The 18619-nt window shown below is 37.8% G+C and overlaps 2 protein-coding genes across 5 annotated transcripts in view; both read right to left on the reverse strand.

The window, feature by feature from the left end:
- TSG101 (tumor susceptibility 101) overlaps positions 1 to 3959 on the reverse strand; it is a 39544-nt gene extending 35585 nt beyond the window's left edge. Inside the window, exon 1 of the mRNA XM_081153350.1 lies at positions 3777 to 3959. Within this exon, the coding sequence (XP_081009476.1) occupies positions 3777 to 3818 (42 nt within the window). The 5' untranslated portion in view covers positions 3819 to 3959. The remainder of the gene's footprint in view (positions 1 to 3776) is intronic.
- A 2123-nt stretch (positions 3960 to 6082) lies between these two features.
- Positions 6083 to 18619, reverse strand: part of UEVLD (UEV and lactate/malate dehyrogenase domains) — a 34906-nt gene continuing 22369 nt past the window's right edge. For all 4 annotated transcript variants that reach the window (XM_081153351.1, XM_081153354.1, XM_081153353.1 and 1 more), the window contains 5 exons: positions 16436 to 16606; positions 15267 to 15440; positions 11806 to 11869; positions 9813 to 9936; positions 6083 to 8739 (listed from right to left, as the gene is read on the reverse strand). In XM_081153351.1, the coding sequence (XP_081009477.1) occupies positions 8572 to 8739; positions 9813 to 9936; positions 11806 to 11869; positions 15267 to 15440; positions 16436 to 16606 (701 nt within the window). In that variant the 3' untranslated portion in view covers positions 6083 to 8571. The remainder of the gene's footprint in view (positions 8740 to 9812; positions 9937 to 11805; positions 11870 to 15266; positions 15441 to 16435; positions 16607 to 18619) is intronic.

Here is an 18619-nt window from a genome sequence, read left to right on the forward strand (position 1 = left end):
CACCAACTGGACAATTCATTTATTGTTTTCAGTTTTATATCCCACATATGAGTGAAATCACATGGTTCTTAACTTTTTCTGTATGACTTATTTTGCTTAGCATGATATTCTCAAGGTCCATCCATGTTGTCGCACTTTTTTTTCCTTAGTTTGAATTGAAATCCAAATAAAGTCCACACATTGCAATTTGTTTAAATGTCTTTTAGGTCTCTTAAGCTATAAATTCTCCCTCCCATTCCTCTTCTTTTTGATAACAGCTTTATGAGATATAATTCACAAATTTAAAGTGAATTATATAAAATTCAGTGGTTTTTAGTACAGAGTTGTGCAACTACCACCACAATCAATTTTAGAACATTTTCAACGACCCAAAAGAAACTTGTACCCTTTAGCAATTACACCCTCATTCCACCCACCCCATGCCCCCATTCATCCTAGACAAATGCTAATCAACTTTCTGTTTCTATCGATTTGCTTATTCTGGACATTTCATATAAATGAAATGATACACTATGTGGTCATTTATGACTAGCTTTTTTCACTTAGCATGTTTTCAAAGTACATCCATGTGCTAGCATGTATCAGTACTTCATTCCTTTTATGGCTAATATGCCATCATTATTATTATTAAATATATCACATTTTATTTATCTGCTCATCAGGTGATGGGCCCATTTCTATCTTTTTTTAAAAAATGTTTTTATTGATTTTAGAAAGAGGGAGAGGGAGAGAAACATCAATTGGTTGCCTTCTGCATGTACCCCGACAGGGGACCAAACCCCCAACCTGGGCATGTGCCTGACCAGGAATTGAACTGGTGACCTCTTGGCGCACAGGATGACGCTCAATCACTAACTGAGCCACACAAGCCAAGGTGGCCCATTTCTATTTTTACCCCTTGGAATCTGATGAAATTGGTTCATTTGTCCTACAGAGGCTCCCATGGTTTGCATTTTGCTAACTGCATCACCTTGGTTTAGTTTAATATATATGCTCCTATGCCCTGTGTATTTCCTGTTAACTAGTAGTTGCATCTAGAAATTTTTATCTTTTTCATGATTTTTCTTTCTCTAAATTTTATACCCTTGTCCCCCTTCCCGCTGCTCCTTCTCAGTCTCTTTGCTTGTTCTTTCCCGTCTCCTAATCTTTTAATGTTATTAAGCCCCAGGGCTCAGTCCTTGCTCCTCTTTATCTAAACTCACTCATTTGGTGATCTCCCTCATGGCTGTAAATGTCATTTACTTTTTATTTATTTTTTAAAATATCTTTATTGTTGAAGTATTACAAATGTCCCCTTTTTTCTCCCATTGATTCCCTCCCCCTTCCCCCTTCCCCCCCAGGCCTTTACCACACCATTGTCTGTGTCCATGGGTTATGCATATAAGTTCTTAGGTTAATCTTGACACTCCCCCCCCCCCCCCCTTTTCTCTTGAGATTCATCAGTCTGTTCCATGTTTCTATGTCTCTGGATCTATTTTGTTCATCAGTTTATTTTGTTCATTAGATTCCACATGAGTAAGATCATGTGATGGCTTATTTCACTTAGCATAATACTCTCCAGGAAACAGTGATTCTAAATGACACACTAGATCAGATGGATTTAATTGACATTTACAGAACATTTCACCCCAAAGCTACAGAATATGCATTCTCCTCAAGTGCACATGGGACATTCTCAAAGACAGACCACATGTTAGGACATGAAACAAATCTCTATAAGTTCAAGAAGATTAAAATCATATCAAGCATCTTCTTGGACATTTACACCATGGAATACTATGCAGCTGTAAAAACAAAGGATCCCTTACCCTTTGAGACAGCATGGTGGGACCTGGGGAGTATTTTGAAAACTGTCACTTTCTCCATAGAGGTTATGTTCTCTTCAACAAAAGATTACGGAGTAGGAAAATTTTTCCCCCAAAGAAATAAGCATTAATATTGAAAATTGTTTACATTACTTCAATTTCTATCATTCTTGCTCTGACAAACATCCAAAGCTAACCCAGGGAACTACAGAAGATTCAACTCTCAATCACTTCACATACATCTCTTCCAATTAGGTTTGGTCAATTTAAGGGGGGGAAAGCCACACCCAGTTCACTTTGGCATTAGGTGCCATATTTGAAGTAATTACCAAAATAATTCATGGCTTTAATAGACAAAATGCCTATCTGTTTTTTAAAAAATGAAAAATTATACCAGTGTCGAACTGGGAAGATTATAAATTAAGTTCAATGCAAATAAATTCATGTTATAAGAAGTATACAATTAAAGACAGTTGTTCCTATGGTCCATACACATGAAAAGATGCTAAATGTCACTAATCATCAGAGAAATGTAAATTAAAAACACAATGAGATATCACCTCACACCTGTTAGAATGGCTATCATCAGGAAATCAACAAAAAGTAAGTGTTGGTGAGGATGTGGAGAAAAGGGAACACTTGCGCAGTTGGTAGGAATGCAGGTTGGTGCAGCCATTGTGGAAAACAGGAAGTTCCTCAAAAAATTAAAAATGGAACTGACTTATGACCCAGCAATTCCATTTCTGGGAATATATCCAAAGAAACCCAAAACACTAATTCAAAAGAATATATGCACCCCTATGTTCATTGCAGTGTTATTTACAATAGGCAAGGTAAGAAAGGAACCCAAGTGCCCATCAATAGTGGATAAACAAGATGTGGTGCATATATGCAATGGAATATCACTTGACCTTAATAAAGAATGAAATCTTACCATTTGTGACAATATGGATGGATCTAGAGGGTATTAATGTTAAGTGAAGTAAGTCAGACAAAGACAAGCACCGTATGATTTCACTTTTACGTGAAATCTAAAGAACAAAACAAAACAGAAACAGACTCATAGATACAGAGAATAGACTGATGGTTGCCAGAGGTGAGGGGAGTCGGGGGGCTGGGTGAAGGGATTAAAAAGTACAAATTGATAGTTACAAAATAGTCATGAGATGTAAAATACAGCCTAAGGAATATATTCAATAATATTGTAATAGCTATGTATGATGCCAGGTGGATACACTTTGTAAACTATATGCTTATCTAACCACTATGCTGTGCACCTGAAACTAATATAAAATAATATTGAATGTAAACTGTAATTGAAAAACAAAATTTAAAAAGTAAATGAAAAGCCAGTTACTCTTTGCAAATCAAAGTCCCTGAAATGGTAATGCAATTCTACTTATTTTATCCGAGGTAGTTAGGTACTGGTATTTTGGCTTCTCTGGATGTTTTTACTTAAAATCGAGCCTACTCACCAATAGTCACTGATTTCCCGCCGGTCGGGAACTGAGGTGTGTGAGGAATACAAAACTGAAAAAGACACAATCTCTGGGGGCTTCCAGGGAAGAGCGAAGGCTGGCGGATCCCTACAACGTAGTGGAGGAGCACCGCCCCAGGTCGAGAATTAAGTACAACCTTCTCTTCGTATTTATAAAAACGAAAGAAAACTATACTGCCCCAGCGACTGCTCCAAACTCAACCCAAAGAGAGGAGGGCGGGCGGCAGGTGGCAGACGGCCTCGCCTCCCCGCCTTTGTTGACAGTCGCCGCCCCCCACCCTCCCGGGCCCGGCACCGGGTACGGACTCCAGGCGACCGGACCTCTGGGCTGGGGGCCGCAAAGGCGCCCGAGGACCACACTGGGGATCCCGGCCCGCCGGGCAGGCTCGCTGGACTGGGTCGGGCAAGGCCGGTCCGGGCACGGGAAGGGAGCGGTGGGGGCGCGCCGGGGGACGAACGCGTCGCGGCCTCACCTTGAACACCATCTTCTTGAGCTGGCTCTCCGACCCCGCCATGGCGGCCACCTCGCTGCTCCGTCCAGTAGGCAGAGGGTCAGCCGCTCCCGGGCTGCCCCAGGCCTCCCTTCACAACTGCACACCGAGTAGCCAGCCCCCACCCTCCCCGCCTCTAGCAACAGGAAGTCGGCCGCTACGACTGGTCTTCCGCTTCCGTTACATCACTTCCGAGGTCACCGCTGAAGCCGGGTCGGTTCCCACCCACCTGCTGCTCAGGTGCGGTACTTGCACAGGCCCGGTGGGGTCCCAGTCGCGAGGCAGCTTGTTTCAAGGGTGGAGACTGGGCTGGGGTACTCGGCAGGTGTTTCACAGTTGCCCCTAGACTACGGGAGCAGGTGCAGGGAGGGGGGGAAGTACTGTGAAGGTCTTGCCAATGAGCTTTAATGACTGATTCATCGAAGGGAGGGCAGGGCACTGGACTGGGAGTCAGAAAACTGCCACTGACTTGCCCTTGTGATAACAGCAAGCAAGTGCACTTCTAACTCGGCTGAAGTTTTTTTAAACAATTCTAAGATGAGAGGGTCTCTCTGATTATCAGGGGTTTTGTTTGAAGCCTGTAAGTTCTTAACACTACATTCGCCAGGGCCAAGTGCAGAGCACTCCTTTCACAGGAAGCCTGGCAGTCATTTCTTCTCCAGGAAACCATTCCCGAGTCAGAACTTCTCTGTGCCCAGGCATAAACGATAATACAGACTGCATTCTATCTTGCATTAGATTTGTGTACTAGCCTCTCCACCGTCAAAAGTACAAGTCTTTGAGAGCAAGGCTGTCTTCAGATCCTTATTTCCTTGTACAACACAGGAATACTTGATCTTAATTGAATTTCTGCTACAAATAAAAGTTCTTCATAGTCATTTATATTAGTCATTGCACATCATCACCAGTTTTATAAGTACAATGTTATTAAAGGTATTGTAAAACTTGTTTTTGATATGTGATAATTTGGATTATTTTAGCTTAGTGCTAATGAGGCACAAGTTGTGGTATTAATACCCTTCTACGTGAAGGTCACATATACAAAGAGGGTGTAATTGAAACCACGTGGAAGCATCATAAATTGTTGCATGCACACACACAAATAAAAACTGTATATGTATATATTTTTAAATATGGACACCGTACGTTAGTAAAGCATATAGCTCCAAACGAAACTATAAGGCAGTCTATCTTGCCACTGCACTTCTTTTATTAAGTCACTTAAAAGCACTGTGGTTTTCAAACTGTTCTATTTTTTAAAAATATGTCTTTATTGATTTCTGAGAGAAGGGAGAGGGAGAGAGAGAGAAACATCAATGATGAGAGTCATTGATCGGCTGCCTCCTGCACAACCCCCACTGGGGATCCAGCCCGCAACCTGGACAAGTGCCCTGACAGGGAATCAAACCCCAATCTCCTGGATCCTAGGTCAATGCTCAACCACTGAGCCATGCCAGCCGGGAATCAAACTGTTGTTAAACCCACAGCTTACTCAAGAGCAACTGAGTGCCTTCACTTAGAGCAACTCTGCTTTTATCAATTAGGGGAGTGTAGGTAATATATTAAAAAGTTTTCTTGATAAAAATAATTTTTTAAAGTTTGAAAACAACATAATCCAACAATAGCTAAGATTTGGAAATAGCCCAAGTGCTCATCAGTAGATGAGTGGATAAAAAAGTTGTGGCACATTTACACCATGGAATACTATGCAGCTGTGAAGAGGAAGGACCTTTTGGCCTTTGGCAGAGCATGGAGGGAACTAGAGAGTATTATGCTAAGTGAAATGTGTCAGTCAGAGAAGGACAAGTACCAATGATCTCACTTATATGTGGAATATAATAAAATAAACTGATGAACAAAGTGGATCCAGAGACATAGAAGCTTGGAACAAACTGAGGGATCTCCGAGGGAAGGCGGGAAGGGGTGTGTGGGTGGGGAGGGATTAATCAGGGAACTTGTATGTTTATGGGCATGGCCCATGGATGTGGACGTAGACGTTGGTGTGGGGAGGGCCTGGGGGTGGGATGGATGTGGGGTGGAGGGGATCAGTGGGGTTAAAAGGGGGACATCTGTAATGGTCTCAACAATAAAGATAAAGAAACATTAAAACACACACACACACACACACACACACACACACAAAACAACATAATCCAGTCTCTTCATTTTGCACTTAAGCCACTTAAAATGAAATAACTAAGTATCTTGGGGACCAGAGAATTATATGAAAGAATCTTTCTCCTCAATCTGGATAAATTTCCTTCCACTCAATAAATTAGACATTTCCTGGTGATTTTAAAGTCAAAATTTATTTTTTCACTATTTTTGATATTTAAGGAAAACTACAATGTAAAACTGGAAAAATAAAATATTTACTTCTGCTACAATATTAAAGAATCATTTTAATCCCAGCCCCACTAAAAATCATAACAAGCGAGATTGCATGATTTTGGAAAAATAAAAAAGTGAAACTTAATAGCAGCATCACAAATGTCAAATTATTACCAAATCATAGTGAGGTGGTGGTGATACCACTTCTTGACTTGTATATGAAATTTTCAACATGACTGATAATATTCAACACTGAAGGAACTATCTGATAGAATTACTTCTATATTGTGGGATTCTATAGGGCAAGGGCTGTTACTCTTTGACTATTCAGATTCTAACACAGTACTTGGAATAATAGTAGATGCTCAATAAGTATTTGTTTTATTGAAATGTTTCTTCTATAATTAATGTAGTGAATTATTGGCAATTCATCTATAATACAGTATCTTATACTTAGATTATTGTTTAAGAGCATATTAGATATCTGATATTAGAAAAGGCTAGTTGTGTTTCTAAAAAAACTCAAGAATCGTTCTTTCATTTTTATTTTCCTATCTCATACAAATGGGCAGTAAGGATACATTGTTAGAGTAACACCAAAATAATCTACCCATCTAGTGAACTTACACAGAACTAATGTTCATCTCTTCAAATGTCCAAGGTTTTTATACTAGTTAATTCTGGTGGGAATCTTTCCAAGCATATTAAATACTGTCCTCCTTTCTTCAACATGGGGCACTGAATATAATTCCACCTTTTTTAAATGATTTAAGCCCATCATTATAAGCATCTGTTATTGTACTAAATCAGCGTTAGTTTGGCTGTTTCCTCTCTATCTAGAATGTACTTGTCCTTATAAACCTTTGGGTTCCTATCTCTTTGACCAGGTTTGGATTTACTTATGATATGCTTTCAAAGCACCTAGACTTCTTCACAGTACTTATTACATTTTGAATTGTACATTTATTTGTGACATTTGATTACTATGTATCCCATACTAGATTATAAGGACCATAAGGGCTTACACCTAGCCCAGGTTTGCTCACCACTGTATCTGCAGTGCCTCAAAATACAGTGCCTGCTGTATAGTAGGCTCCCAGTCAATACTACCTGAATGACCAAATAAACAAACACCTACCTCAGTGCTGAGGGCAAGTCTAGGAAGTCAGGGAATCTCTCTAAAAACTACGTTGGAAAAAATAAAAAGTTCCTAAATGAGAATGGAAGGGTACAGAACCCCAGCTTTAGGGTCCTGTGCTGACTATTGTGGCTATTAGGACTTTTCCCTCTTCTAATACTTAGAAAAAGTAGAGGTTGTATAGATAAGTGCCCTTTAACCATGAGATCTTGATCACTAAAGCTCAATTTCCTCCTCTATAAAAAGAGGATGACAATAGCCCCTGCCTCAGTGGGTTACTGTGAGAATTCAATAAAATAATAAAGTGCTCATCACACTGCCTGAACTATAAGAAGTGTTCATGTTAGTTGTTACTATTAGTTGCATGCCACCTTAGTAACAATATGCGATCTTTTACATATGAAGATATTGTTACTAAACCATCACCAAAGCGTATGTACTCTGATCATTCTTTTAGGAATCGTTAAAGGATCTGCTCAGAATACTCAGTCCATCCAACTTCTCCCCCTTAAAACCAATGGCTTTTATCAAAGCCTCATATTTGAGCTTTAAAGTAAACAGCTTGGGTTTCATTCACAAGCTATTTTCACTGAAAATACACATTTCTCTACGATTCTACTAATGTTACAGTGAGTTTATGAACTGTTAGAGATCTGATAGCCCAGAAAGAGGTTATAGAAAATTCCAAAACGGACAGTCCCACTGGAAGTGAAACTATATTTTTTCTTCATATATTACAAAAAATTTCACTTTTCCTTTTATTATTTTAAAGTACATGTAAAATTCTTTTCTATTTTTTGGTAGCTAATTAATTGAAGAGGGAAAACAAAATGCTTTATTACCATTATTACTAACTGTATTTTAAAGAAGCAGCATTAATATCTTAAACTGTGGATCCTTTGACAGTGTTCCTAGCATAGATTTCATAAATCCATATTGAGCTTTCAGCTTATCATATTTACTGTAACAGTAATTTTCTTCTAAAAATGTATTACTTTCAAAATATTTCCAAAGTGCTGAATGTGCTTCTAGTTGAGGATACATAACTTTACATGATGCATATTGCAGACAAAGTTCATCTCCACTATAGGTTTAAAGAATATAGATATCTCAAGAACAACAAAGAAAATTAACTTTTTCCCCTCCTTATCTAACTCCCTAAGAATTCAAATTACAAAACCAACCAAGAAACCATCTACCTTAACCAAGCAGTCTGTAAGGATAAGTAAAAGATATGGAAGTTCTCAAGCCTATGTATGTTGGCAAAATTAAATGACCTTTCCTTTCAGGTAGCTCTGAACTTTAGACTCAAAGTTTTAACTGTTGCTGGAGACCATGGAGCGATGATGCGCTGCTTTGGAGTTTCTCAGTCACTCTATCTTGTTTCACTGTGCTTTTGATGACTTCATATACCCCGTTGGTTCCAAGGATGCAAGGCAAACTTAAGAATACGTCACTATTTATATCATAATATCCCTGAAATGAGTAAAATTAGATTATAATAGAGCTGAATCATTGCAAACAAGTTAATATCATAAATATGGTTACTTTCTTGCTCTTAACTCTTGTACAAAATCATACAGTTGAACTTTTTAAAAAATTTTGTTCATTTATTTTCTAAACTCAAGTTATTATTTCAGAAATTTTTTTAAGATGGGAGGAACTTGGTCAAAGACATCCCCTTTGTGGGAAGGGAAGCTAGCCCCCTGCAATATGCGTAGCAGAAAAAATATGGGGGGTAAGAACAAAGACTGTCAGAGTAGATTCCCAGGGGAGGGGCATAGAATGGGCTCTGGGTGCAGTCAAATACAATAACCTGTTTTAAGTTTTCCTTTCCATGTTTTATTTCTCCTGGTATTCCTGAGTTTTCAAGAAAATTTGGCTAAGCATTTGTGCCTGGTCTTAGCTGTGCTTTTGAGACTTTATGCTTGAGATTAAGGGGTAAAGGACAAACTGAACTGGAGAGTACAAACTGATGACCAGCTAAGACCACAGGGCAGGGCAGTCATCTGCGGTGACCTGGCTGGCTAAGGTGATAAATGACAACCAGAAGAAATTTATGGAATATATAAATGCTTCTTGGAAATTCCCCAAAATTACATGGGAATGGTAGAAGTCCAGAATTTCCACAGCCAAGCAGGATAGGGCTTAGACCAAACTGTCTCCTCCCATGTGTTACTTTAGCCTGGCTGGCGTGGCTCAGCGGTTGAGCATCGACCTACGATCCAGGAGATTGTGGTTTGATTCCTGGTCAGGGCACATGACTGGGTTTTGGGCTTGATCCCCAGTAGGGAGCATGCAGAAGGCAGCCTATCAATGACTCTCTCATTATTGATGTTTCTATCTCTCTCTCTCCCCCTCTTCCTTCCGCTCTCTGAAGTCAATAAAGATATATTTAAAAACAAAAAAAATAAAATGAAATCATGTGTTACTCTAAAAACTGGTGACACTGAAGACACCTGGTTACAGTGTGAATAGCACCTTTTCTGGTTTTACACTAATAACATAAAAGTTTAAAAATATGATGAGAGAATGAGGATAGCAATTACCTTTGCTAAAATTGATACAGAATGCACTTTCTTTTTATCATTTACAAGACTGTCAACCAGATCAGCTACTGATAGTCCGACAGACCAGGATTTTTGGCCTTTTACCCTTAATAGTTCCATGGCTCTAGGTTACAAACAAAACAAAACAAAACAAAGACAACTCAGAAAATGAATAAAATATGCATTTAGTTTTACCTTCTGTTTAAAGTATTAATTACATATTTTTATAACACAGAAATAAGAGTTATACAGTAATTATTAGGAAAACCTACAGATAAACTAATGATTAAGGTTTTTCTTAAAATGTCAGATGGGCAGTTCACAGAGGGACAATACAAATGGCTGAATAACAGCCCGGCTGGTGTGCCTCAGCGGTTGAGTATTGACTTAGGATCCAGGAGATCGAGGTTCGATTCCCAGTCAGGGCATATGCCTGGGCTGAGGGCTCAATTCCCAGCAAGGAGTGTGCGTGCAGGAGGCAGCATGCAGGAGGCAGCAGATAAATGACTTTCTCTCATCATTGATGTTTCTATTTCTCTCTCCCTCTTCCTCTCTTTGAAATCAATAAAAATATACTTAAAACAAACAAAAATACAAATGGCTTACTAACATAAAAAGATGCTCACCACCACCAGTTAACTAAATGAATTAAAACAATAAATACACAACTTTTGCCTATCAAAATTGGCAAATATTAAAAAGATTGGTAACTACTTTTAGAGAAGCTACAGAGAAACAGGCATTCCCATAACTGCTGGTGAGAGTGTAAAGTGATGTAATCTTTAGGAGAAAGATTTGGCAACATCTGATCTAGAAATTCTTCTTCTAGGAATTTGTCCTTATAGCAATATGTTCAAATGTGCAAAGATATACATATAATTATATTTGCCTTGCTTGAGACAGAAAAAATTTTTGAAACAATTAATCAAAAGTGACTGGTTAAATAAATCACTATCCAATGTAGTGCCATGTATCTAGAGAAGAATAAAGTAGATTTATATGTACAATATGGAAAATGTCCAAGATTTATTATTAAGAAAACAAAGCAAGTTGGAAGATAATACGAATAACATAGGTCTATTATTATAAAAATAATAAAAACAATGATGTTTGCAGAAGGTTTGAACATGTGAACACTAAATTGTTAGTAGCTGCTTCTAGAGAATGGAATTACCCCACCTTTTGACTTTCTACTTTATAGGTATCTGCAATATTTAGAGTTTTATAATAGCATAATTATTTTGGTTAACTAATAAAAAAATTTAAAAAACATGTTTGAATTCCTTCCTTTTAAAAGCTATAAATGCAGGGTTATATAAAGAATCAGATTAGAATGGAATGTACAACATACTCCTTTTATCAATAAGAGAATATTCTTTCCAGTTAAAAACCATACACTGAAGGTTTAAAAAGCTAAAAATCTCCACCACTCAGCCTGTAGGAAAGTATGTCATTATGTGATGGTGAAACAACAAATGGCATGAAAATATATGTAGAGTCCAACCTATAGGCTCCATACCCCCAGAAGGCCTCTGAATAAAGTGAAAGATACAAGGTTCTGTGCATTATACTTTGTTTTTGCCTGCACTTATAATATGGCTTATCCATTCATGTTAGACTAATTTCTAAATGTATTCATGTGTGATTAATAAGTGCATGTTCTTTTTTAAGTGGTATGCAGAAATTTTCTTCTACATTTAAGAAAATTCTCAAAATCCTCAGATGTTTAGTTATAGGAGCAGTACATTACTATCTACAAATCAGGAGCCAATTCTATCCTTTAAATGTCAACTGTGTATCTGAAATAAAGTTTGCAAAGCACTCTCAGGTTCACTTTCAGATAAGAAATCAAAGAACAGAAAACATTGCTCCCTTGTACTTCTGGATTTGTCCATACTAGCTAGTTTTATCTGCAGGAACCTGGTCAACAGCTCTTATGTTAGCAACAAAGGACATGATTGTTGGTTAAATGCAAATTTACACTCAGTGTTACCTGCTGGATAGCTGTACCTGGGAGTTATGACTCATTACTTCTTCTTGGCCACCCCATGTGGTCACTAAAAAGTAAATGAATAATTATATTTTGTCAATCACTCTCTTAGGATTAAGATGTGATGATTGTTTGTAGTCAAAGGTACCTGCATTAAACATTAAATAAACACTTTTTCCCCTTCTAGCAATAGTTACATTTTCCACCGATGACACACTAAATGTGCTGTACCGACTGCCTGGGGTACGACTGAGCTGCAATTCCCAAAACATATGGTGAGGAATAATATGAATGACCTTTGGTCACGAGATGGGGTCTAGATCAGTCATTCATTTCAAAACACATGTACTGAGACCATTCCAAGGAGCGTACAGTCTGATGGGGTAAACAGGTAAATATGCAGTTATAACACAGTGTGATGTTAGCGGCATAAACTTACTTAACCTGGATAATTAGGGAAGGCTTCCTGGGAGAGGTGGCACTCAAGCCCAGTCTTGAAAGGTAAGCAGAATTTAGCCAAGTGAATGAATGTTCAGGGAAAAGAAGCATCAGGTGCAAAGGCAAGGAGGCAAGAGAGCGCATGAACCATTCAGGAAACTGCAAGTTGACCATCTGACTAACATAGGATGCCTGGCAGAATGGCAGAAGATGAAGCTGGGGAAGGAAGCAGGAAACAGCTCCTAAAGGGTCTTGTATCTCATGTGACTTCTCCCCTAGGCTGTAGTTGTCATTTGTCTCTAAAATAGTTGAAGAGAATAATTTTACTTACACATCTGCTATTATTATGTTTCCAAATCCTAATGTTGCTTTACTTCAAAGTAGTTTTACATGTTCTTTTGCCAATTTTTTATTCATAACCATCTTGCTGATTACTGTAATAACAGCTACCATCTACTGAGTGTTTACTTGATGCCAGACACTGTATTAAATGCTTTAGATAAATTATCTAATTAAGTCACAGCAAGAAAAAGTATAACTTTGGAGTCGATCAGGGTTCAAACCTCAGTTTTGCCCTTACTAGATGTGTAATCACAAACAAGCTAGTTAACCTGAGTTTTAAGATTCCTCATCTATTAATCTGAAAAATCACCCGCTTCCTTCTCAGAGTGAGATATGTAAACCATTTAATACACATAGTAGCCACTCAATATAAGATAATTATAATTGCTGTTACTGTGGTAGAATCACTTACACAAAAATATAATCAGTTGGTATCTACACATGAAACCAGCAGAGGGAGCCTCTTATCCATTTCTGGCTTCAGGCCTAAGCTAAGTATACCAATTCATGGATACCACATCTCTGACACAAAGTAGAAGACAGGATAAAAAGTGATCTGACAGTGGTATCTAAATGGAAGACAGGGAGATGGGTTGGGGAATACATAGGTAGCTTTAGTGGTATCAGTACTGTTCTTAATAATTGAGTGTGGGTTTTTATATGTGTCAAGTATTACATATTATACTTAAGTGATCCCAATTTACATGCACCTACACCTCTTATTTCTAGTTCCCACTTGAGAACTGAAGACAGAATTACCATAGCCTTCCTTGTGTTTTTATCCTACTTCCCTTGGACCTCTCTCATAGCAAGTCAATACTGCCTTCTATCACAGTCATTTCCCATATTAGATTCTAAGCTTCCTAAAAACAAGGTCAGGTTCTTATACACCTATATAGTTCTAACAGCAGTCAGCACAGTGGCTTAGGTTTATTTATTGTCATACCACACTTTATTTTCTCTTTACAATTTGTGACATTAATGCAACCATATTGTGAAAAATTCTAATTCATTCAAAAATTGTAACTTATTAGGGGGACTGACTAGTTAAATAAATTTTGGTATATCCAGTAGTTTTAAAAAATGAAGTATATATATAGTTATCATTTCCAAGTCATATCAATAAGTAAAAGGGCAAGATAGAGAATAACATATGATTTATATTTCATATATGTGCTTCTCTATGCACAGAACATTTCTGTAAGGTTACACAAGAAACTGGTAACTGTGATTGTTTTTACAGAAAGAGGACTGGGTGTCTGGCATAGAAAGGAGACTTAATTTTCACTGTATATCTTTTTGTTTATTTAATTTTTTTGAGATGTGAATGCATGACTTTTTCAACTAGAAGACAGCTTAATAATTTACACTTTTAATAAGGAGAAAGTGTAAACACAAAATTCAAATTGGATCAGAATAAACAGCAGTTTCACAAAAGAATAAGTATCATGAGACAATATATGGTTTATTACCATGTAGCTAACAACTACTTCTAGCTCAAAGGACTGAAAAAAAATCCCTGTGGAGTGATGTCATCAGGAAAAGCTTCATAGTATACGTAAGGTGGGCCTGACCGAGATCTTGAAGGATGAGATTTAAATTTGCTGAGAGAGAGGGAGAAGGGATTATGAAGGAGGTAAAAGGAGTGGGCAAAGATCCCTGTGGCTGAAGCAAAGCTGTAAGTAGGGTGGGGCTAGGAGGCACAAGACCTGGGCTTTAGTCCTTAGACCAGGAAAGCTATAGGTTCCTGGGCAGGTCACTCTTACCATCCCTGCATCCATTTCTGACTCCTTAAAACAAAGTATAATTGATGATCCCTTGGGTCCCTTCCAGCTCTTCAATAACATGATTACCTCCATAACTATAATAGAGAAGGAAGATTAGGGCTATATTTTGGGACTCCTTGAATGCCAAGTAAAGGAATTTAATGATTGTCAGAGGAAGCCAGTGAAAGTTTTCGAAAAGAGGAATATGATTTAGGAAGACTGAATTAATATATGAAAGCATATAGTAAATAATGTGTAAGTTTTGGTTAATATCACTATTAATTTGGTAGACTAGAGGGGAAAGAGCAAACTAATTTGGAGATTGGCAATAATCAGATAAACAAAAGATTGACATGGACCAGAATTCAAATGGAGTAGTGAGAAAACTCGGGTTGTGGGTCTGTTTGAATCCCTAGACATTCGTTACTCTAATACATCTCCTCCAAGTTCTTGTTTGCTACCCTTTTCTAGGGTTCTATTGGTTAGTGTTTAGTGTTTAGCATTTTCAACCTGAGAAATACTTCTGCTTGAATTACACTGTGAGGTTCTGTAAAGGTTTATTCTAGAGTCTGACTCTTTCGGGCACTGAACTTTCTAGGTAGCCAGTGCAGATTTATACAGATTTAAAATACTGCTGTATTTTCTTAAAACAATTTTCTTAAAAATTATACAAATACTACATACCCATAATGACAAAATTAGAAAACACAGAAAAGTACAAATTTTTAAGTTACCTCTATCCCAGACATAACAGCTGTTAATATTTGGCATCAAAGCACACAAGAAGTTTTAAATTTTAAGAAAATAATTTTGAGGAAATATAAAACTTGACTGAGGAGTTTTGCCTAATGGTAAACTTACAGAATGGTCACTAGTGATTTAGGTTATCAATATAACTAGTAAAAATGTATTTCTTACCTTTGTCTTCTCCATGCTCACCAATAACCCATATTGGTTTTCCAGAAGTCTGTGCCTTCAAAACATTTGTAATAATATACTGTATCCTCTGTGAATCCAGATTGCATCCAATTCCAATCACTCGATTCGCAGGAAACGCACTCAGTTTCCATGTCACATAGGTCATGATTTCCACTAAATATTGCACACAAGGTAAAAATGTAAAGATTTTTAAAAATACACTTCCAGCCTAGTTCATAAACAAGTATTTATTATTTTAATAAGTATATTAGAACTTGTATATACTCTTCTTAGGTCCTAAATGCACTATAAGGCATAATATATTTCTAATATATACTAAAAACATGAACCAGGTTTTAGCATGATTTAACATAATTTTGTTGTTAAATATAAATTGTTAAGAGTGGAAAATAATTTCCTAAAATAGTTAAGCAAGAAGGATAAGAACGAGGTACAGAAAACTAGACGATAATTTTTTTTCGTTGATCAAGTTCTCTTTTACATCTATCTTAACTTGAATTTTTATCTTCAAATTATTGATTCATATACCACCACTATACAGTATAGGATTATAAACAAAAACACAACTACTTTTTTCTTACATGCCAGAAGGATGTCAGGAATTAAAGAGACCAGTGTCCCTCAACCAATTACTACAGGAAAACAAGTGAAATGCATACCATACTCCTGTACTGGGAACGTTTAAAAAAATTTGTTCACCAATTTGAGTCCAGTACCACACCTAATGCTTTAAAAATATTTTAAAATATGGTAAAACAGTTTCAAACAATTTAAAATACAAAATGTACTCTGGCATGCTCGCTAACATTTATGACACTTCAGAATTAACAAAGTATCTTTCACATAAGCCACTGCATTTTTCTCTTGGGAGTTGAACCATTTTTCACTAAGAAAAGCATGACTAACAAGCTGGAACATAATTATAGTAGTATTACATAAAAAATTATAATTTGTAGCTTTCTAGTTAATGCCAGTCATACGAAGTCACTGTATGACAGGATATGGAAATATTGTATTGGTCATTATAAGAGCATTTTAACTGAATACTCTAGTTGTCCCTTTATAATATAGTTTTAAGACTTTTATCAGTAATGGCAATTCTATTGATGCACTGGGCTAACAAATTCACTTAAAATAAAACCTTTTACCTGGTTGAGATGCAACAAGCAGGACACTGTGCTGACTATAATGTCCCAGAGCTGGGACAAGGGCTCTGAACATATCCACATTTCTCTGCACCACATCAAGGTAGGACTGAGAGCTACCCAAAGAGTTAACTGTGAAGATGACCACCTTGGAATGAGCAGAGGCAGACAAATCTAAGGAATAAAAAGAAACAGTCTGAGCTCAAGACGGGTTTTAATCAAGTTTATGTTCATAAAGAAGGTTTTTCTTTTCTTCAAGTAGAGACCTTCTAGCACAAATGCCAGATCAATCTCTTCTCCATTGAAAGTACACAAAGCGCTAAGTTTGCCACCAGAAAGAGGATGAAGAACAGGGTGTATCCCAAGGGGAGGAAGAGCAATAAAGATAAACCAGATAAATTATGGGATCCAGGACCCACAAACAAGGAATTAGTTTTTTTGTGTTTTTTTAATCCTCACATGAGGATATTTTTCCCATTGATTTTCAGAGAGAGTGGAAGGGAGGAAAGAGAGGGAAGAGAGGGAGAGAGACAGAAACATCGATGTGAGAGACACATTGATTGGTTGACTCCTGCATGTGCCCCAACCGGGGCCTGGGAATCGAACACGAGACCCTCCGGTCTGTAGCCAATGCTCTAACCACTGAGCCAAACTGGCCAGGGCAGGAATTAGTTTTATGTATTCACAATTTTATTATGAAAAATAAAAAATATGCTACAGGCAAAATGAACTTATAATCAGGTATATCACTCATTTTTAACCTTTGAGCTTAGGAGTCCTAGAGTTCCTCAAAAGTGATTCAAAGGCCATTTGGGCGGACTGGGAATAAGTGAAAATAAGGCAGGTAGGCACAGCTCCGGGACATTTACTTTAACTTCTCCAAGCAGGGTAGTTCTGCTAGTATCTATTTTATTTATCAAGGATTCTACTCCAAAGAGGAAAAAAATGGTATGAAAATCTTTAAATCAAGATAAAGATTTAAAGATCTTGGCTCATTTTTTACTGATTTTATTTTTTCTTTTGTTTTAAAATATGTTCTTATTGATTTCAGAGAGAGGAAGGGAGAGGGAGAGATACAAACATCGATGAGAGAGAAACATCTATCAGCTGCCTACTGCATGCCCCCTACTGGGGATCGAGCCTGCAACCCAGACATGTGCCCTGACCAGGAATCGAACCTGTGACCTCTTGGTGCATGGGAGGATGCTCAATCAACTGAGCCACACCAGCTGGGCTACTGACTTTTTCTTATACTGAAGCCGTGTCCTTGGTTTTAAATTCTTTCAGTGGAACTTAATGCATTAGCAACTGTTATGACTTAGGAAAAGCTGTTCTCTGGAGTTCACTGCTGCCCAGCCTGAGTGGCTCAATTGGTCGAGCATTGTCCCATGCACCTGTGTGGTTGCTGGTTTGATTCTGGTCAGGGCACATGCCTGGGTTGCGGGTTCAGTCCCCAGTCAGGGCATGTACGGAAGGTAACTGATCAATGTTTCTCTCAACGTCTCTCTCTCTCTCTCTCTCTCAGCATGTCCTCAGGTGAGGACTAAAAGAAGGACCACTGGTCTTGGAGTTCACTGCTGTGATCCTCAAGTGTACATACACTATTTTACCACATCACTTTCTGTTACACAGTGTGCTTTACAGTAAATACATGCCAAACAGTGGCCAGACACTAGCAACATCAGAAACAACAGAAAAATAATGAAGCAACCAGAATGGCATTAGTTCAATCAATCTTTGTAAATGAATATTAGCATCCCAGGGAGACACCAGGGTTTATAGTCTTAATTAAGCCTCTAAGGCCATCTTTCTAAACAGGTTTCAGAAGGAAACACTTGTGCAATGTGTCCACTGGGAAATGCACTCCCAATTTTAGTTCATAATCTAATGCAATTGTGGGGATGGTAGCTCCAAAAACTGACTCATGGATTTTAATTATGGTTTTTAATGAGTCCTCTTAAGTAATTCCTGTGTTCTAGGGTTCAAAATAGGCATCTGGTGATGAGTCAAAATCTCAAGAACTGGAAGACAGTAGAACTGGAAGGGATATATAGTTAAGACTTCCCTGCCACTTTCATGTGCCAGATATTGTTCTAAGAGCTTTCCCTATATTTACTCATTTTATCTAAGCTACAACACACTATGAGGTTAATATTATCCCCATTTGACAGATCTGAGGCACAGAGA

Source organism: Miniopterus schreibersii, assembly GCF_964146895.1.
Source record: "Miniopterus schreibersii genome assembly, chromosome: 12".
Classification (NCBI taxonomy): Eukaryota; Metazoa; Chordata; class Mammalia; order Chiroptera; family Miniopteridae; genus Miniopterus; species Miniopterus schreibersii.